This window comes from Falco rusticolus, chromosome 14 (assembly GCF_015220075.1).
Source record: "Falco rusticolus isolate bFalRus1 chromosome 14, bFalRus1.pri, whole genome shotgun sequence".
In the NCBI taxonomy this organism is placed as follows: Eukaryota; Metazoa; Chordata; class Aves; order Falconiformes; family Falconidae; genus Falco; species Falco rusticolus.
In genome coordinates, this window is record NC_051200.1 from 22,145,648 (window position 1) to 22,167,113 (window position 21,466).

At 47.4% G+C, this 21,466-nt stretch overlaps 2 protein-coding genes across 2 annotated transcripts; both read right to left on the bottom strand.

Annotated features, from left to right (window-relative positions):
- Positions 1-327: 327 nt before the first annotated feature.
- Positions 328-6,235, bottom strand: LOC119157443 (putative P2Y purinoceptor 10). The gene is made up of 2 exons (XM_037408390.1): positions 6,036-6,235; positions 328-2,566 (listed from the first exon to the last, which is right to left on the bottom strand). Exon 2 carries the CDS (start codon positions 2,514-2,516, stop codon positions 1,401-1,403), a length of 1,116 nt encoding a protein of 371 aa, XP_037264287.1. The 5' UTR covers positions 2,517-2,566; positions 6,036-6,235; the 3' UTR covers positions 328-1,400.
- A 4,433-nt stretch (positions 6,236-10,668) lies between these two features.
- On the bottom strand, positions 10,669-20,490 carry LOC119157523 (putative P2Y purinoceptor 10). Its single transcript, XM_037408524.1, has 2 exons — positions 19,576-20,490; positions 10,669-13,862 (listed from the first exon to the last, which is right to left on the bottom strand). Exon 2 carries the CDS (start codon positions 13,858-13,860, stop codon positions 12,838-12,840), a length of 1,023 nt encoding a protein of 340 aa, XP_037264421.1. The 5' UTR covers positions 13,861-13,862; positions 19,576-20,490; the 3' UTR covers positions 10,669-12,837.
- Positions 20,491-21,466: the final 976 nt, after the last annotated feature.

The window sequence follows — 21,466 nt, forward strand, 5'->3', positions numbered from 1 at the left end:
CGTGCCTCCGAGAAACCCTGCACGGGCTGGAAATGTGCATCTAATCATCAGCAAAGCTGTTTTATATCAAACCCCCTCTGCCTATGTTTACTTATATAATTTAATTCCCTGAGGGTTTTTTGGCATTGCGGTTGCCAGTGCCTCAGCCCACAAGGAAGAAACCTCACAACCCCCGCGCTGGCCACCGTGCAAAGAGCCGCAGTGGCAGTGGAGCCTCTGAGCCCCAGACTGGGGTCCCCTTGCACGTTGTATTGTTGCTTGGAGAGCAGATATGGTCCATAATGAGACTATTTACAAGCACCTAAAATAATACCCATAATGCTAAAATGTGTGTTGAGATCATTTTATTTCCTCCCGAGTTTGAAACTTTAAGGATGTACTTGGCCCAGTTCTGTAAACTTTTCTCTGAACCCAGCAAGGGCTGGGGCTTTTTCTGTTTTCTTAAAGCAAAACTGAGAGGCTTGAATAACATCTTAATCCACAGCCACGGGCCTTAGCAAAATGCCAGATAACACAAGACTCCTAAAAATGACACACGAGATGGCGAGCCAGCTCCTAGTCCTCCCTCCTGCGGCTTGCGCAGGTCTCTGAGTACACGTGGCCTGGGAGACATCCTTCATCCTCCCGCTTTGCCCGTGGCATATCCACTCGCCATCTGTCTTCCAAATATTCATCTCCCGGTAATTGGCTGAGCATCCCGTAGCTCCTGGGAGCCAGGCAGACACCTTGCTCGGCTCTGGGTGCCTTTTTTCGGTAGGATGAGCTGAGCCCGGTTCATTTGAAAAGTCCCTTTAACACTGATGTAGATATAGATAATACTCTTTGCTTGATATATATTGTTAAAGTTATAGTCTTGCAGTCCAGATTAGGCTAGATTAGGTCCAGATGGCTGATTTTTGCAATGGAAAGAGGTTCATTTTACATAGAGATAATTGACTGTTCTGATCAACAGCCTCACATGAGCATGATGGATGCTTGTAAATAATTATGGGCCACAGGTAGCTGCAGTCAGGGCTGAAAATCCTCAGGTGCTTTCTCGCTGAGCCACCCACTTACAACTTGGGATTCAGAAGGATTTTTCAAAAATTACAAATGCATAGAAGCAATGAAACAACAGAAATGAGAGGGACCCGAACCCAGGTGCAGTTCAGCACAGGAGGTGTACTGGCATCAGCCACAGCTGTTCCAGGTGTTTTAACAGTATGATGGTGGGGAGTGTAAGGCAAACAGCCCCCAGCAGCAGCAACGCAACCGGCAAGTCTTTCTGCATCAAAATGTCCTTGTAGGTCAGATCCTGGCATCTGTTGCACACAAGGGTAATTCAAGACATATTTGGAGACCTAACGCAATCTTCGCTCAAGCTAGAAGAAGCACCTACACAGACAGAAATGGCTTATGTTTCAAGAGATGGACTCCAGCAGAAGCTCATCAGGTGGCATGGGGGGGATCTCCATGCTGTTTATTTGGCCAAAGAACTTGGGAAGAGACAAAAATTTCAAGCGTGGAAGATTTCTTCTCTTCATACGAATGTCATGGCCCTTTTCGGTGTTGGACAGGCTGCTCCTGTGGCGCATGAACCGAACTCGCAGGGCAGCGCAGCTGTGGTGCAGCAGCTGGTCCTGGAACTCGGAGGTCATGAAGTAGTAGAGGACCGGATCCAGGCAGCAGTTGAGGCTCGCCAGGCAGAGGGAGATGGGGTGGAAGCGGAGTGTGCTCCTGTGAACGGCACAGTCCTGGATGATGTTCTCTATCACCATCATGAAGAAAGGGAAGTTGATGTGGTAGGGGGTGAAGCAGATGAAGAAGACTGCCGCGCACATCAAGACCATGCGCAGAGCCTTCTGCTTCTCGCTGGTGTTCTGCAGCTGTGTTGGACCCTCCCGCAGGGATTGCCACATCTTCCAGGTGCAGCAGGCGATGATGCTGAAGGGGAGGACAAACCCAAACAGCTCTGCCACTGTCACCATCGCAATGGAGGCTCCCGGGCTCAGCTGCTTCACCCCCAGGTCTGAGAAGCACGTGTTGATGCTGTTGGACAGGGCTGGGCTCCTCACTACGAGCAGGGGGAAGCACGCTGCCCCGACAAAGAGCCAGACGGCAGCGCTGATGGCTGTGTCGTACCGCCGCTTCCAGTCCTTGGCTCTGAAGGGGTGGAGGAGGAAGAGGTACCGCTGGATGCTGATGCAGGTGAGGAAGCAAATGCTGGCATACATGTTGAGGTACTTCAGGTAGAAGCACAGTTGGCAAAGAAAACTTCCAAATGGCCACGTGTGGTTTATGTAGTAATACATCCGTAAGGGCAGCGAGAGGACGTGAGCCAGGTCGGCCACGGCCAGGTTGATCATGAAAATGACGGCTTTGCTCTTTTTGCTGATGAAGCGGCACAAGACCCACAGGGCAGCGCTGTTTGCCAGGAGGCCAGGGATGAATATCAGGGTGTATGTGGTTGCGTACAGGGTGGACTGGAAGGACATCTGGGGATCGGTACAGTTCCCAGAGGACACGTTGCTCTCCATCTCAGCTGAGTTTCTTCACTCATGGGGTGATTAAGGCAGGTGGAGTGTTTCTGTAGGGAGTAAAGGCAGGTGCTGTAAGGCCAAAAACTCTCCAGTCTCTCCCCACATGGAGTAAATGCACTTCAGTGCAGAAGAACAAGTTGTGTGTGTGCAGATGTGTGTGCAAGATGGGTGGTGTATGTGTGTTGGGAAGGGTGCAGAGCCAGACCCTGCTTACAGGCAGTGATCCTGGGCATCGTCCATGCGGCCTCTCGGATGTGCTCTGCAGGATGCCACAGTTACAGTGACATTGCAGTCGAGCTCCAGAGCGTTAATCTCATGATTGCTAATTCAGCTCCCTGGGTTTTTTTGGGACCACTTCTATTGCATACAGTTTTCTAACAAACTCCTGTCAAAATGGTGCTCTCTGATAGTGTCTACAAACAGTTTTGGTGGGACTGCAAATAAATAGGGATTTTAAGTGGATCCAGACACTGTTTTTTCAGATCCATGCAGAGATCTGATGTGAATTGGCAGTGAGGGCAATAATTAGCATCAGATAATTATCGATGGTGCTGTCAGGCAGCTGACCAGAGCAGAGGCCAGTGGGAGAGGTGCAGCCAGATATATCGGAGCTCTGGCTCCAGATTTAATGCTGGATTTATAAGCTAATAGCTGGCCAAACATATGCCAGTTGCTCTGCCGGTCCTGCTAACTCAATTCCGGCACTCATGGCACATTGTGCTGGCATCGTGTTGTAGCAACAGAAATTATCCTCCAGCAACAGTTCAGGACATGAAGGAAGATAAATACATCTGCCTTTTAGTTAGAGTAGAAATTCTTTTGATCTATTTACTTGTTTCACCTCGTCCAGCCAGCGCTGAGGGCATTAGCCAGTCACGGGGAGTTCACAGGCACTGGGGTGGCTCTCCGGAGAGGCGATGGATTTTGCCGTTTGTGAGCAGAGCCTGCAGGGAACCAGTCTGCTCTTTCAGAAGAAGGTGATTTGGCAGCAGCATGTTACAAACCAAGGGCCTGTAGCATCGTCTGCAACAAAACAGTGCAATTTTCCCCTGGGAGGCAGAGCCTGTAGCTGCCTGCAAGGTGTCGGGCAGCCTGCCCTTCCCTTCCAGGGAACCGGACCCTGCGCTGGCAGAGCCCTGAACCCCTCCTGCTGCTGCCACCGAGCCCCCAACAGTGACATTTCATTAAGAAGCAGCCAGTGGTGCTGTTTCCCAGAGCCCTGAGCCTGGCTTTTGCCAGGGATGGATTTCTAAAAAGCTAATCGCTCACAGCAGGGACCAGGCTTCTGTGCTGAGCCTGGCATCACTTAGAGGCGCAGGGCAAAGGCTCCTCTACCCTGCTCCTTCTCACCTAGGCGGTGCTTCAGAGGGCTTCCCACGTTTCCAGTTGCAGGAGGAAAGTGTTTTTATATATATATGCATATATATACAGGAATATTTATATAAAATACAGCCAGTGGCCCCTTGGCTGGCTGCCTGCCCACTGCCCTCTTCTCTGGTGCGAGAAGGGTCGGTGCATTTGCCCATGTTTCTGTGCGTGCGTGGTGCTTATGCCTGCTTCCAGAACTGGCCCTTGCCAAACTGGCTTCTCCCATTTGCTTGTTTCTCCAGGGTCTGGCTGCAAAAAAGCAAGGCTGAAGCGAAACCTGGGCTGCTGGGCTAGTGCAGCTTTTGATTGCTGACTGTGCTTGAGCCGGCAGCCCTGGGTCAGAGGTTTCTGATTTCTTTGTTAAGCAAGGCAGGGGAACAGGGACATCTGTCACAAGGGGACACAAAACCCTTTGGTCCCTGCAGCATCCCCAGGTGCTCCTCACCTGCCTGAAGACCCACATGGGGCTGGCCCTTTGCACAGAGTCTGTTTAACCTTGGAAAAGTGGTGGCAGGACACCTTGTCTTCACATTGCTGCAGAAAATAGGGAGGGAGAACTGCCAGGGAGCGTGGGGAATGCTGCTATTCCCAGCTCATCACAGCCTTCCAGTGACAGAAGTGGCACTTGCTGGTCTGGGCTTGTGAAAAGAATTACAGAGTGCCTGGTGTCCCTGTCCCACGATCTCCTCCCCGCCATGTGTCTGAGCCCAAATCCTAAACCTTGCCTCCACACGTGTGACCATGGGGAGCCTCCTTGCTGTTTTTCTCCATTTTTTGGCTCTCCCTGGGAGTACAGAAGTACCTGTTTCCCAGCAGGAGGGCTGGGTGTCGCTGCTGGTACCTTGACACTTTCAGTTTTTAGCTGACAGCACTTGTCAGGGCACCTGGCAAGAAAGCAGCCGGGACCTCGCTGCTGAGCCACCGCTGCTCTGGGTTCAGGCCAGTGCCTCATTCACTTCAATGCTCCCTGAAGGTGCAGGTTTTTATTTATCATTGTTTTTCAGTTTCTGCCTGCCTCCTCGCCTGTGCCTTGCCATAAGCCCCTCCAGCTCCTGCCATGTTCTGCTGTTGGTGATGCCGGTGTCAGGGCAGAGATGCTCCCACGGGCTTTGGCAGGGGGTTTGTTCAGTAACGTTATAAAGCTTGTACAAAATCTTCCCTGCCATTTCTTGTGTTCCTGTTTCATCTACACATGGGTTACATGCAGGCAGGAGGGGGGGTGGGGGGGCGGGCTTTTTTTTTTTGAGTGGCAAAGCTGACTTTTATCCGGCGGCAAGCTGAAATTAAGGAGGGGAGACCATATTGCTGCTGGAGGAGTAAGACCACTGGTTGTGGATGTAGCACTGAAATTCTTTAAACAGCAAGTAACTTTGCAATTAATTAGGAGGTTAAGGCAGCTATTAAAATACTTAGGTTTCCTTTTCTGAGTACATTAGCAGTATCTGGAGGCGTATGTGGCTGTCATTATTGGAAATCGCCTGGCTACTCTGAATCACTCTGCGCCCCACCCAGCCCCACACTGCTGTGCTATTGCATTTACTAATCCCAGATTCGCTGGCAGACTCGCTCTCATCTTTTCCATGGGCTGGCTGGACAAACTAGGCTGAAGCTGGAGAGCCCCCGGCTTTGGGAGCCCTGGAGCTGGGGGACTGGGGCAGAGCTGCCTCCCTTCAACCCTGGGATGCTGGAGAGAAAAGAAGTCTAGAAAAAAAAAAAATCCACCTTTGGCTTGAAATAAGCTCTGATCTGAAGTATTGGAGGCTTTTTGGCACTGGTGTTTTAAGCAATAATTTTGTTTGTTTAATCTAGGCACTAATAGGAAGCGTGTAAACAGAGCTGGTCAGTTATGGCAGCTTCTGTCAGTAACAACAAAAATGAAGTATTTTGGATAAAACGTGCTCTTCCCATGTACTGCTGCACACAGCAGCCTGCTTGGCTGCACCAAGCTCTGTTCACCCACCCCTCGGAGCCCAGCGAGGCAGAAATACATGGGCACAGCCAGAAGCTGCTGAGGATGTTACACCAGTTTCTGCCTGATAAGATATCTTGAATTACAAAAAAAAAAAAAAAAAAAAAAAAAGTCATGTTGCTCAAAACTGTGATAGCTTCAATCTACTGAAGAAAACATGCAGCGGAAAGCAAGCTTACCTTCCCGTGACTCCCATCCCTCAGGGGGGTGACATCCATGCTAGAGAGCAGGAGGAGCAAGCTTTCTGCTTTTATTTCCTACTGATTTTTGCAGTGATCCCAGCCCCAGCGACTCCTTGTTAAACTTCCACATGTTTTCGGAGCACTGGAATCCTGCCGGCATCTGCAGCCCAGTACAGCGGCTACAGAACAGGAAATCCTGTATTTTGTTTCTCTTCACTGTACAACGTATACAGCTAATGACGTTAAAACAACGGGGAAGGCAATGACGTCCCCTGATCCCACTGCCTTGTGATAAGGGACCTCAGTCGTAGATTTCTTCCCTTCTTTTTGCACAGAAGTTGTTAGGTGGCAGTGTCCTTTGGTCCAGCTGCTTCTGCTTTTCTCCAGTCACTTGCTATTTGCTTGCTAAAAAACGTAAAATACAGAAGCAAAAATCTTCCAATAAGTGCTTGCTAAAGGAAAACTGAAAACTGTCCCAGTGTGACTTACTGGAAGGTAGTAATTTTCCTTCGTTTTCTTGGAATTTTGGTTAGCCTCAGACTACCAAGGCTATAGGCTAAAGTTAAGGGTTTGGACTTTATTCCTGAAATAATATGATGGTTTAAGGTGGAGATTTTCCCAGATTACTATTGTTTTAAAAATACATCATTATGCGCATCATTCCAAACTTCTTTTCTTTTTCCTGTCTCCTTTAATTCCTTTTCTTTATATATATGCATATATATATATATATATATATAATTTTAACTTCTTTTACGGCCTGCTAAGCAGAAACTTCTTTCTGAATTGCTGAAAACTGGCAGGCATATATAGTAGTGTAACTTATTATGAGCTGCCTCATTTCCAGCTGAACAGTTTTACTTGATATACAGTGTCACATCTTATGGCCCAGGGCTCGAGGAGATAATATGGCTGTTGGCGTCTCTTCCCTACTTACTATAGGTAATGTATAAATAGAGCTATTCTTGCTGTATTCATCTTTTTTCTGTAATTGGTCCTATGACCTTGCTAAATCAACAGAAGTGTGACTGTGGAAGAGAAATGAAAGAAGGAAGCTATTATAACCTTTAATTGTACAACAAGTCGCCAGCTCGGGGTCTGGGAGCAAGCGTGCATCTCTGCCCATGGCGCCCGAGCCCACCAGCTCTGCCAGCTGTGCAGCTGCTGGGGTTTCTCTGTGCTGGCGGCGATGCTGACCACAGGGACCCGAGTGCACTCCTGTGCTGTGACATGGTGTTTCACAATAGTTGTGTAGAGAATGGAGAAGAGGATCCTTGACCTGAAGTGTCCTGTGGTCAGTGGAGATGCAGATACTTAAATCCCTTGGTCAACATACTCACGAAGGGAAAGGCAAGACCAGTTTATATACAGTTTATACAGACACATCTATGGGTTTCTTCATTGCCACTTGCTTAGCCATCATGTAAACGTAGCCCGCTAGCAAGTAAGTACCTGTGAAGCCCTGTGCTTCTTGTCTCAGTTGAGAGCAAAGTGATTTGTGAGACACAAGAGCTGTTTCTTGTTCCCAGTTTTCTTCCTGTGCATCTTTTTCAGCAGCTGATGCTGATCCTTGGAAGAAAGAACAGTGCTTGTGTATTTGCAAAACATTCGCAGGTTTGCAGGAGGGAGGCTGGCACTGCACCTCATCTCTCTCCAGAGGTTAAAGGTTTATCCCAAAGCGAAGTGGCTGCTTTATCAGGATATCCTGCCTAGGACATCCTACTTCTGTGTCCACAGCACATATCCAGTGCTGTATCAGTGTAGCTGAGCCCTACTTTTAGCAGGGCTGCCAGGGGAGGAGAGGTCAGGGGATGTCAGGCCATCGTGAGGGTCGAGCTCGCACCTCGGGGCTCATAACCAACTCGAATCCTTCCTCTGCTCATCAGTTTTTTGAAGTTCTCTTGCAGGAGATCTCAACCTTCCTGGTCGTAAAAGGCTGACTGGTTGACAAGCCTCAAGCCTCCTCATTCACCATATACTAATCAACATCTCCGCTTCTTTCAACTGCATGCATATTTTTGTTTAGTATTGCTGTTCTTCTGGCTCATTACCAATACTAAACATGCATTTTATGCTATGCAATCTTATACTTTCAAAGGCAGAAGGCACAAAGGAATTTTTAAATAACTGTGAAACTTTATCTAAGGCCTCCAGATGAAGGTTCTCTTCGCCTTTGGCCTGGTATCCTGTGGGCAGAAGGCCAAGTGCATATGATCAGCATCTCTTTAAGCGCTGAGCATTTAGAACTATCTGACAGGATGCACCTGAAGGATGTATGAAAAACAGTGGGACATGCGGGAGGAGGAGGTCTTGTTCACACAGAGCAACTCACACTTGTGCAGAGAGTTGTTACAACTTGATCGGAGCCATCGGCACAAGACCTGTGGGGCTGGGCGAGTCCTGGTGCCCTGCGGCACATGGTCCCTCTCACCACTGCACAGTGGTCGCTATAGGGGCAGCGGTTTGTAGGAAGATTTGATTTATTTTTACAGCAAATAATTGTCTGCTGCTCCCTACCTTTTTGGTAGCCTTCGTGTAATGCACAGACCCAGCTTTTCTGGTCAAAATGCGCTAGTCATAGCCCTGAAATCTTTTAAATGCAATGAAGGGTGTTTGTATTTTTGAGCTGGCTCCTAGCTGTTGAGCTGTTATCCTGCATTGACAGCATATTTTGTTTTTTCTTTGCACAGAGAGCTAGTAATTTCATCTAAGGAAAGAAAATGAAGCTGAGGTACTGGCAAGATCCTGCAGCTCACAACCTGAGGCTGCAGAAAGGCATCAAAACACCTGGGGTTTCTTTCCAAATATGTTTGCTGTCAGGCAGGGGAGGGCCCTTTCTCAAGCAGGACAGGAGCCACCAGACCTCTGGTACCAGTTAAGATGGGGTGGCGATTTGCTGACACTACGAAGAAACACATTTGCTTTTGCTAGCAGGAGGGTGGCTCATGCGCTAGAGGAGAGTATGTCATGCCGTGGTTTTGCCCAGGGCTGTGCCGTCAGGGGACATGCACTGCCGTTGGTGCAGGTGGCTTGGAGACTTCACCATGTTCCCACCCTGAGCACATCCCTTCAGGATAAGGTTTGACACAGGGTTGCCCTGGCACCAGGTGCCTGTGGAGCCCTTCACATCCATCCATCACGAACCTGTGTAGCTGTACCCAGCCTCTTGATTTGGTTAACTTCTGCCTTTCTGTGGCATCTCTGTTGGAAGTCTTCAATTTTTGTGTGTCTGCCCAAGAAGGATGGAGATGTCTCCTATCTATAGCTGGTGAGTCTGGGCAATGGGACCAGCGTAAGAGATAATCTGGGAGCAACATCATGCAATTATATTTCCTCTTGTCACAGCAATAAACATGTTCTACGGTTGCAGGAAACGGGGTGAATTACAGGAACTGGCGCCAGGCACATTGTGCCTTTGGAAGTGTGAGAGCGCTGGCAGGCAAAGCCAGCACCTGCAGCCCCAGGTCTTGTGGTGGATCCAGTACCTCCCAGCCACGAAGGCAGCCAAAACGCTGTCCTCCTCGACAGGAGCACTGGATTTCTCCATTCTTCTCTTGAGGCACACTGCTGAGGTTTCGGAGGACTTGAACTAAAGGCTTTGAGTTTCCCGTATAGGTTTTTTGTGGCCAAACTGCTGGTCTTTGACTTTCTACAGGCTTTCAGAAAATTACAAGTTTTCCTTCACCTCTTTGCTTTGAATCATTGCTCTCTAGGCTAGCTCACCATCATGACCATCTTGACTAACTTTCTGCTGGGGTTTAACCCCATCCAGCAACTGAGCACCACACAGCCAATTTAACTGTATCCCACCCAAACCCAGTATACTTTCCCACACCCCAGAAGAGACCATTAGACCAAGTTGTCTACCCTCCTGCATGTCAAAGTGATTTGACTTGAAAGGCTGGAAGTGTTGATCTTGTGACTTTTCCTTGCAGACTGAGGCTGCAGTATGCAAAAAGGACTGTTTTGTGGGGTCTGAGGGAGTGCAGAGGGTGAGTGAGGCAGGAGGACCGGGGGAGATCGCGAGCAGCCAAGGTGCTTGGGGATGCCATCATGGTGACAGGGAATGGTGTCTCCCATAGAGCCACCAAATTTGTGGTTAAGGTTAAGGGTGGGAGAGTCCCCATCACTCTTCAGGGGTTCAGATGCTGGAGCAGGTATTCCCGTGCTGGGTCTGCGCTGTTACGTTCAGCATTTATGGGACTGTAGTGACCCACTTCTGCCTTACCTTAGCACCAATCTTGTCATCAATGGCACGAGTGCGTTTTTTAAGCCGTATAGATTTGGGTCTGTGAAATGATTGTTGAATGAGATAGAGAGATAGTTTCTGTGGTCCTGCCTGCACGTGAGGATGATAGCAGTCGCTTCTGCCCACCGGGTCACGCACCACCTGCCGCGCAGCTGTCTGTATGGAGGACCTTTCTCTCCCTTAAAGTAAGCATTGTAGTTTAAAAATAATATGAAATAAATACCAGTTATATTAGTGGGGTGAAAACCTTTCTGCAGGCAAGCAAGCAATCTGTTTAAGAATAATAGAAGTTGATGCACTTCATCACTTGAACTCTTTGATTCAAAGAGGAGCCGATCCCATTCAGTTTTCTAGGTACAAGTGATGACTATGAAATTCAGCTAACGTTTGCAAAACTGTGTTTATTTTTTTAAGCATCAGGTTTTGGAAAGAAAAATGTAGGACAAGCTACATAGTTACCATAACAGTGCCTTCAACTTATTTTCACCTGATAAGTGGAGAATTGTATGAGAAATCACAGCAAACAGCTCCCAGTCACATGCTAGCTGATCAAGGTCCATAAAAATTCTCAAAGCAACCATTGGAACTAAAGTCTCCTTCCCTGACAATATGATACAGTGTCTAGCATATAAGAGAACTTGTCAGTTCAGACAAGAATTTAATTACACATGCTTAACTGTGTACCTGAGCATGAACCTCTGCTCGCATTTTTAAAGGGACTACTTGCAGTGTGTAAACATGTACGTTTATCACTGGCATGACGAGCTGCCAGTTAAATCAGAGAAAACATTTCCATTTACTTCAGTGGGAGATGGACTGTTTGCCTTCTCTGCAGCTTTCTCACCAGAAAACTAAAGAAGCCTGCAATAATACTCTCACTGTGACAGTTTCTTCCATCAGATAGATATATTTCGATATTTTCACTTATCTACATGTAAGATCAAGCTCATCATACTGCAGCCCATAATCATCTTCTCACAAATGGGGCTTGTTGTATTTAATCAGTATGTCTTCACTGCCTTTTAGAGGAACTCCCGTGTAATGGTTATTTGAACATGGCTACTGTTTGCTTTTTCCAATTTTATTGTAAAACAGTCAAGTGGGAAAATGCAGAACGTTTTTCATTGAGTTAAAATGTAATTAAGTGGAATTGAGTAGTTACGTTTAAAATATGCCTAGCAAGTGTTTCTGGTATGTCTTCTATTTTTGTAGCAACATGTAAGATGCAGTGCTTACTGAGATTTGCACACATTCCTTTTGGAAAAGCACAAGTCGTCAAATAAATCAGCGCCTGTGTTCATCCAAAACAATCCCCAGGTATTGTGAGGATACTCTTGAAGTTACACAAACTGGTGAACTTGGGTGAAGAGCTGTCACTAATTTAACATAAGGGGTAAATGGTATCCTTTCTTGTCACTGCTTTTCATACTTTGTCACTGATTAAGATCATGAGATGAGTTGGTGGACAAAATCATGATGAATAATTTATGTAAGAAATTAGCATATGCTCTATTAGTGAAATCACCTTGGCAAGGACACCTCTTTTTTTCAAAGATGTGTCAGCTGAACCCATTGAGCTGAGGTTTTGCTGGGCAGCTCCATCGCAGGTACCTCTGGGCCTGAGGAGCCACACGTAGAAGAGAGCAAGGACCTCATGGTACCACCAGCATTGTCAAATCCATCTGCACGGATGCTGAGTCCGGCTGTGCCCAGCCCCCGGCACGCTCCCAGTGCATCTGCCCCTTGGGGTCCAAAGGTGAAGGCCATGTGCTGGTGTGCCCCTGGGCAACAGAGGCAGTTTGGGGAGGAAGAAAGTCACTTGAGCAAGGGAAGGTCCTACTCTCTGGAATGTCTGAGGAGCTGTTGGGAGAATTTTCTTGCAGAGTGTCTTGCACCAGCTGTAGGTTATGGGATGTGAGGAGGAAATAACGAGTGAGGGTGGGAGGGGGAGTGCGGGGAAGGTGAAGCAGAGGTAAGCGTGGTGACCAGCGGGGTGCACTCAAAGCTGGGAGCGGGCAGTGGCAAGCCGGGGCTGCTGCGCTGAAGCAAGGGCCAACCTTCACATGTCCGCAGCCCTGAGTGCAGAAACCAAACCAGCCATTTATTATTACGGGCCATTTTCAGGTTCTTGTATGCACTGTGTGTTTTTAGCAGAGAAGAGACTTCAGCAGATGTCAGTGTATGGGTGTGGGATTGTCTCCGGCTTGATCATAGAGCCATGAAGTTGGGAAAACAGAAGAAAAGCTTCTGGGACATTTCCACCATTTCCTAGCAAAAGCTTTGTCACTCCCTTCTGCATATTTTCTAGGCAAGCTAGGTCAGGTGTGGGTGGCACAGTGGTAGGTGCAGTCATGCCAGTTGGGTTGCTCATCACCTTCCAACATGTTGGTTTTAAAGTTTTATCTTCTATACATGGAAAGATTTCTACTACCAAAAAACTCCTCTGAATACACTTGCAGGATCTTCCACAATGGAGTTGGTAATCAAGTATCACAGAACAGTCCCAGATTCCATATGAAATATCTTCATTCTTTTAAGCTGGCTTTCTTGTCATTCCTTAATTGACGAGGCACTCTCTTTGCTCATGAGCCGACTCCTGATGACCATGCTGCTGTGCCTTGATATCTGGTCCTGGAACTCTGAAGTCATAAAGAAATACAGGATTGGATCCAAGCAGCAGTCCAGACTCGCAAGACTTAAGCAAAAGGGTTGGGCATAGAGCGTGATGGTACTGAGGAAGCAGTCTGTAATGACATTTTCTTTCACCAACATGTAGAAAAAGAAGTTGATGTGGTATGGTGCAAAACACACGCAGAAGACAATGGCACACATTGAAACCATCCTTAAAGCCTTCCGCCTCTCGCTACTGTTTTGCAGTGGTATCTGGAAGCCCCGAAGAGAGTCTTTTGTTTTCCATGTACAGAATAAAATAATGATGAGTGGGCCGACGAAGCCGAAAAGCTCCGCCGTGCCTGTCATCAGCACAGTGGCCACCTTGCTGTCGATCTGCCGGACCTGAAGGTCTGCAAAGCAGGTATTTGTGTTTTTGGCCAGGCCATAGCTCCGCATGATGGGGAATGGCAAGCATGCCACCCCAACGAAGAGCCACACCACAGCGCTGATAGCTACGTCATACCGCCGCTTCCAGTCCTTGGCTTTGAATGGCTGATACAGGAAAAAATACCGCTGGATGCTGATGCAGGTGAGGAAACAAATGCTGGCATACATGTTGAGGTACTTCAGGTAGAAACACAGTAAGCAAAGGAACCTCCCGAAAGGCCACGTGGAGTTAATGTAATAATATATTCGCAATGGCAGCGAGAGGACGTGAGCCAGGTCGGCCACGGCCAGGTTGATCATGAAAATGACGGCTTTGTTCTTCTTGCTGATGAAGCGGCACAAGACCCACAGGGCAGCGCTGTTTGCCAGGAGGCCGGGGATAAATATGAGGGTGTATGTGGTTGCGTACAGGCTGTTTTTGAACGTTATGTTGTGACTGGAGCAGGTCTGGTTGCTCTGTGTCATGACTGGGCTGCTGGAAATTTCTGTTGTGGTATAGTGTGGGTGGGTCATTCCTGTAGAGGACAAAAATAGGGGCTGTAAAGGCAAAGGCACTGCAAGAGTTGTCAATATTCACATTTGCATTTCTTATTTGACTATTCAGTAGAAAATAGAGGTTTGGAAGTGTCTTCTGTGTAAAGTGTCCTGCTGTCTTCTTCAAAGCTGCCCTTTCAGAGGTCTCCCACTATTCACACAGAGGTGGGGAACCATTCCTGTTGCGTCAGTCCCCTTGCTGGGCTGTCTGAGTGCCATAAGTATGGGTGAAGCTGGGCCGTACTGCTAATAGAGGAGCAGGAGAAGCTGCCTGTCCTAGCCATCTCCTCAAGGTCATCTGCAGTTTGGTCTCTGGGTAGCGGGGGAGGAATACGTGGAAGAGAGGTGTGCCACAGCCCAGCTTCAGCGCATGATGAACCACATGGCCCAATGACCAAAATGTGGGTGCCAACCTCTGAGTCATACTGGCCATTAAGTTGTACGTCGGGCAATGTGGGGGTGACATGTCTCCTGAACCCATCAGTGGACCTCATGGACCCATCTTCTCTAGCATGGTGGGGACTGGCCATGTGCAAAAGGGTGGCAGAGTTTGGCTGTTGTGAATGCAGCCAATGCTCCTGAAGTGTGCTGCCCGTGTATTTAATGTACTCTGCTAATGTAACAAGCAGAGACCTAATCAGATCACCAGCTTCCATTCCTCATCACCCCAGCAGCCTCAGTGTAGCACTATTTTCCATCAGATAATTTTATTTTTACATGCTGCTAATTTCTGGCTCTCCTTTGAATCAGATGAGTACGGGTGGTGAAACGTCTCATGTTTAACTGCTGGGCCATCTTTCGTCAGCTTGTGTAACTGGGACTTGTCTTCAGTAAGGCAACACAGGTAGGAGGAGTTTGGCTTTATCGGGTATTTCCCCATAGGGTTATAATTCTCATTACAGTGATTCCCTCCTGTGTCTAATCTAACTTAAAATTGAATATTAGCTTCCTATTTCATATGGCACTGCAGACACTGATTCATTCCTTCTGACTCATTTCCTGCACACTGGCAAGGGGCATTTGCCAGAATAAGTGTCTCCTTAGGTACATATTAGTAACCTGTACCCTGTTTTTTTCCTTCGTGTTACAAAAAAAAAAAAAAAAAGAGTAGAGTTTAGAGCTCTCAAGTGACAAAGCTGTTTTCAGCTTGTTAATCATTGCAGTACTTGGACTTGGCAGCTCATACAGACACAGTTCAAGGCTGCTACGGAAGGGTTGTAAGTCAGACTCCAGAAATGTCCAGACATGGCAAGGTCCCAGTATGGGACACAGGCCACCCTCACCATGGGTGCAGTGGCTCTGGCTGACGCTGAGGGTGAGCAGAGCCACCTAACCAATGCTCCTGCAGGCTCCTCAAACAGATGTTGCTGCTAACTTTCTTGCTTTTCTTTTTAAATTTGTCTTTCATTTTCTCACAATCTTCAAAAAGCAAGGTCTGTTGTTTATCTCCTGCAGCACCCTCAGCTCAAGCAGCTGGGCTGCATCCTTCAGTTACACCAGACATCAAAGAAATGCTGCAGTCAAGAAACCCTCTGTCTAATCCCTTTCATTTCACCAAGATGGCATGGGTACACGGGGGCCAGGCGTCTCTGGGCACACCTCCCAGGCTGCTTTTGTCCCTCCCTGGCAATCCCTCCAGTCTGCAGTTCGCTCCCGGTAACCTTTGCCCCAAGGCAGCTCTGGGATGAGATGCTTTGCTCCGTGGTGGGGTGTCCCCAGCTGCCCCCCTCCAGGACACCACAGCCTTGCTGCTATCGTGAGGCCATAACGTGCCCATGGGGTGGAAAGAGGCTCAGAGGGTGCTGGAAACAAGAGGGAAAGATGCATCTGGCCTGTGGCCTTATCTCCACTGGTCTGAGAAGCAACATTGGAGGCCTGCTCTCCTTTCTGGTGCTCCTCAGGACACCAAGACAGGGAGTGGACAGGGAATGGAGCTGAGCACCGGGGTGTTCACTCAGGGCATTGCTTCTCAGAGCAGTAAATTTGGGTTATATCCCTTTCCTTGAGACTGCTGTGAATTTCTGGCGCCCAGGACGTTTGTGATCCCTTTCCATCTGGTTTGTCTGCAGCTCTAGCTGGCCGTGCTCTCTGCTGCCCTTGTCTGTGGTAAGAGCACAGCTCATTACACCTGATTTTGGCCCCTTCAAGGGACCTCACACTTTGCCAATAAGCCATTAAGAGCAACTTTCAAAGTTACTAGCTGCCTGCTTTCCCCTGCGTGTCAAGGTTAGACTGACTGGCGGGTGCTCCTCCAAAACACAAGTGTTAGATGGTTGCTGAAACCACGGAGGGTTAGGTACATTTGCAAAATGTTCTATTTTAAGGACATGCTTATATTTAAATGCTGGCCAGTGAAGACATGTTCTTCAGTTCAAATGAGTCATAACAGTCAATGTGCTAATTGAGGTCCCTAGATACAGTTAGGCTTATTTACACTTCATATGACAGCTAATGACCAGACCACAAGGTCAGAAATCAGAATAATCAAGTGCAGGCTGCTGACTCAAACTGGCCTCTGAAAGGAACCATTTTGGGTAAACTGTGTCCGGGACGTGTCTGCTATAACATGAGAGTGATGCTCAGTGCACCCGCTTGATACCAGCATTCAGCCTTCACTTTCTGATTGCAGCAAACTGATAGACACGAGCACAGGGCTGGGCTGCAAGGGCTGCAGGGTGCCCGAGACCCTGGTGGAGCTCACAGCACGCAGAGGTTGCCCCTTGGCCTTCATCTTCGTTTGCTAATTGTCCACAAGGTGTCAGAGTTAATCAAGATTTCATTTCTTTGCCCTCCTCTTTAAGGTATTTTTCTCTTTAAGGTATTTTTCTAACCCCCAAGGGACCAGGGCTGTCTGAGTGGCAGGAGGTGGAGGCGGTGGTGTGATCGTGTTCTCATGACTTTGTGTTGCTATCTTCTAGGGTGATCCCAAATGATGGGGATGATCTTAAAAGTCTTTTCCAACCTAAATGATTCTATGATTCTATAAGCAATAGGACAAGAGGAAATGGCCCCAAGTTGCACCAGGGGAGGGTTAGATTTGGATATTAGGAAAAATTTCTTCACTGAAAAGGTGGTCAGGCATTGGAACAGGCTGCCCAGGGATGTGCTGGAGTCCCCATCCCTGGAAATATTTAAAAAACATGTAGATGTGGTGCTTAGAGGCATGGTTTAGTGGTGGACTCGGCAGTCCTGAGGTAGTGGTTGGCCCTGATGATCTTAAAGGTCCTTTCCAACCTTAAGAATTCTATGATTCAAATTGACAAAGTCTTATGTTGCTGAAAAAGTGATATTAGGAAAAAAGTGCTGCCAGGGGTAGTCCTCGTTGCCAGTATTTACAGGTAGAAAAGTCCTAAAAAGCTGCACTTTGATGGAGACCAGGGAGCTGCTTTGACAAAAGGTTATAAAATCTGATCAGTGGAAATGTGGATGATGTCCCATCCCCACCACCCCAAGCAAATGTAAAACTGTGTTTGATGAACAGGAGATGTATGGCCCGTGGAGTCAGAAAAAGCCTCTCCTTGGCATCTGAAGGACTCAGCATCAGGCCATTTACAGTGAAGTGGACTGAGCAGGATGACCTGGCTGGCAGTGCAAAAGCCTTGACGCAATTAATATATACGTGGGTGATGTCTGCTGGCTCATCAGAACAGGGCACTTTCTGAGAACAAATCAAAGTCATAAAAATATAATGAGATTAAACCATCTCTTACGACAAAATGCACCCAGGCATATGCACAGGGGACGAAAATGATTGTTTCTGTCCTTCCTCCCACTTCTCTTGTTGAGATTAAAGCTTCACCCCACACTGTCCCCTTATCTTCACACCCGTGCACAAAAGCAGACACAAAATTTCTGTCTGAAATTAGGTCTCCAAAGCTGTAAAGAAAGCAAACCCATTTGCTGCAAGATGTGTGTACAGCAAAGGTAGAAGTCTGAAAAGCTCCATCAGATTTTATCAATGCCTATTTACGTATTGCAGGGAGACAGCTCTTACTGCAACTTAGAGTATGAAATTTACCAAAAAATTGGTAGTAAATAAGTATACTGTTATCTAACTTCTATTTTTTACATTTTAATTAGAGTCTGTTTTTCTGAGGCTGTTGCGGTAAGGACATAATTAAGTGCACATGTTATTACTTGTAGCTGGAGGTGTGGAAACTAAACATGGCATTTCTAGGAAAAAGATGTTCATCTTGATAGGACTGAGAAACACTGGAATGTCATTCCAGAGTCCTGGATCTTTCTGGCATGCCCATCAGCAGACTGGTTAATTGATTTGATTAAGACACAAATTCCTCTACACTCTGCCCTCATTGCATGGCCATGAATGTCTCACACTATTGCACTCACTTCGGTATGAAACCACTGCAGTCAGGAGTGGAAAGTTCTACAGTTAAGGGTACTTTTTCTGGTTTTCATCTTCCGCAAAAAAAAAAAAAAAAAAAACAAAAAAACAAAAAAAAAACCACCAAAAAAAGGGCAGATCTGGGTTGTCTGATCGGTTGTGATGAGTTGTTTTCAGTTTGCAACACTAGCCTAATTCTCACTAATTCTCATTTCTGCAGCTCAGGCAGCTGAAGAAGCAGGGCATGCTCAGGCAGCAGGACCCCGGCAGCCTCACTGGAGCGCTTGCCCCAGGCTGGGTGTAGGGCTGTCCCATGAATGAACTTCCATCATGGATGCAGTTCCTATGGCTGGTGATGATTGCACAGGAGCCAAGGTCCCAGCACTTTCACTTGACACCAGAAAACATGCCTTTGAACAAAAAATTCAGACTCTTCACACATCCGACTGCTCCAGCCTGATGCTGAAGTCCTCTCCTACATACATCTGCAGCAAACCAGATCTGACATACTGACTCACCTTCGGTGCAATTCCCTTTCAATTTACTTTAAGAAATTTCAGATTCAGGGGCCACCCACTAGAATCCTGTCTATGAGTGCCGAACTGTGGATGTGCTACTTTGCTGAGTTCCCCTCAAAGCTGAACTGCCAGTGCAAGTGAACCTCAAGCCCATCAATAAACCACCTTTTACAAAATACAATTGGAAAGCTTCAGTCCACGAAGTAAGTTAAGTTTTAATCCAGACCCCAGTGACTGCAGTCTGAATTAGGAATTAAAACTGCCTCAGGATTCTCATTAACAAAGCCAGGTCCAAGCAATCCTGCTATTTTTGTCATCTTGTGTCCCCCTGACTAATATTTATTTCCTACTACTGCAACTCAATCAAAGAGCATTGGATGGTACAAAGACAGGCAGCATGTACATTATTTTTATGATAATATAAATCACCACTAGAAAATACAGATTTGCAAGTTTCCCTTACTGTCAAGTATGATTTTAAAATAAAATCTATTCCCTCAGAAATCAGGCAAAAGAAGGAAATTGTGCCTAGCAATGACACTGGAGAGCAGTTGGAGAACCGCTAATTGCCCACGCAAAAACATTTTGCTTTCTCTAGCAACAGCAATTTCATGCAGCCGCCGTTTCAACTCCTCCATGTGTTCATACAGAGGATTGGCGCGCAAAGAGGGCTGCTGTTTTTTCACGACTCAAAGTGCCACAAACCTCCTCCTGGCAAGAGCCAATCCCTAAAGAAAAAGTCTGAGGACAGCAACTGCTTTTGTAGGAAACAGCACAAGCCCGTTAACGTTGGTTATAGTTCACAAAGAGAGAGCTTAAAAGCAGCCTTACCTTTTCAGGCAGGAACCCCGCTAAGCGCAACTGTGCTGTCAGGAGGAAGTTCAGTGCTCTGTCTGCACCGCAGCAGCCTTGTTTACATGTGCACGGTGTCCTGAATGACATCACTGGGTGCTGCAAGGTGCTGCTTTGCCTGCGACTCAATGCTGGGGCTGCCACCGGGGTGGGTGCCCGGCTCGCAGCCCCCACCTGCTTCTGTGGGACTCGCTCGGCTCTGAGTCCTGGCCAGGCATATGCCCAGTTGCCCAAAAATCAGGTTTGTGTGCCTCCATCCTAGGTGTTTCCTCTACTGCTGCTCTGCCAGGGTGACTTGGCACCCCTTAGGCTGCTGTGAGGGAGAGGGTCCCAAGTGGAGCTGGGTGCTGCTCTGTGCAGGGCACCCCTTCCTCTTCTCCCACTCTTCCTCCTCTCCAAGCACAGCTCCAAGCTGACTGTGGAAACACTCCAGAGGTTTCTGCCTGCTTCTCCCTGGGAAGTTTAGCTTTGTTCTCACCTCCTGATCATCAAATCACAGAATCATTTAGGCTGGAAAAGACCTTTAAGATCATCGAGTCCAACCGTTAACGCAGCACTGCCAAGCCCACCACTGACCCACGTCCTCTTCAGTCCCAAGGGGCTGTGTGAGCCGCTCAGCTGGTGGTTGCTCTGTTTCACCTCGCACTAAGTCCTCTTGCTGACGGAGTCTAACTTCCCAATGGCTTTTTATAGCGCTCGTGTGAGCCTTGCTTGACAGTTCTCTTGAACGAAATAAAGAGGCAGCTCAGTTTGCACTTGGCTGGAGCTCGCTGCCAGCAATGCCAAACGGTGGCACTTCTGAAGTGGCTTAAAAAAATGGGGTGAAATCCAGCCTCACCCTTTTCCCAGGGGGGGAAATGCATTAGTGAGGATAGGGATTTATCCACTCAGAGGATCTAATTGGATTTTCAGAAGGCCACTGGGAATCTGATCTGTTTTCCCTACTCAGGATCAGCCCCTGGCTTGCAGCGCACAACTGTCCCTGTAGCTCAGCAGTGCAGCTCTGCTGTGTCATGGTTTAAGGGTGTGAATCAGCTGCTACCTGACGTGGGGACAATGTAGGCGATGCCTGACTGCTCAGAAACTCAGAAACCCAAAACCAGTGGCTCTGGTTCAAATAAGAATGCCCCACAATGAACGCCCCCTACAACGCAGTGCTGTGCTTTTATGGCAGTCCTGTTTCCATGAATTGTCAAAGGAGGTTGGGAGACTGTCAGATGTTTATTTTAAAACTATTTATATGGGCTTCATGAAAAGCAATAGTGAGCTTTTGGCTGATGTTGCAATATTTATCAGTACATCCTGTTTAGCTGATTTTTTTAAGTTGTTGATTGCAATGGAAACATTTGCTGGAATTTATCCAGTCACAAAGTTGTCTTTAACATAAAATCACCACACAATACTCTGCAGCCCAACAAGATAAGCAGAGGCTCATTTGGGAACAGTAATTCAGAGACAGTTCGCTGATTGACCTGACTAACGTTTGTGGAAAACAAACATTATCAGCTCTTCTGCAGATGCTCTCTTGTCTGTATGAACTTCCATCCATAATGCTTTCAGCCCTCACTCAGTTGTCACTAATAGACCTGACTGATTTGAGCAAAAGCCACAATCTTTGTGGGAAGGAGAGGTTAAGTTAATCACAGCTGCACCTGTACATGTCAGTACGCGAAACACTGCAGTTAGAAAAGTAAACTATAACAATAAAAGAGGTTGCTTGTGAAAAGACACTACATACTTAAATACAGGTCTACTTACAGTAAGAAGAGATGCAGCTACTGTTGCTCTCTACTCATGCACATAAATTGTTCTGGCAGTCTGGTTTAGGGCACATTGTTATATGAGAAGTGTAGGGCCAAGAAAGGGATGT

Bases quoted from the DNA above. Each gene is read 5' to 3' on its own strand.
- LOC119157443 (XM_037408390.1), bottom strand. From the start codon at position 2,516: ATGGAGAGCAACGTGTCCTCTGGGAACTGTACCGATCCCCAGATGTCC.
- LOC119157523 (XM_037408524.1), bottom strand. From the start codon at position 13,860: ATGACCCACCCACACTATACCACAACAGAAATTTCCAGCAGCCCAGTC.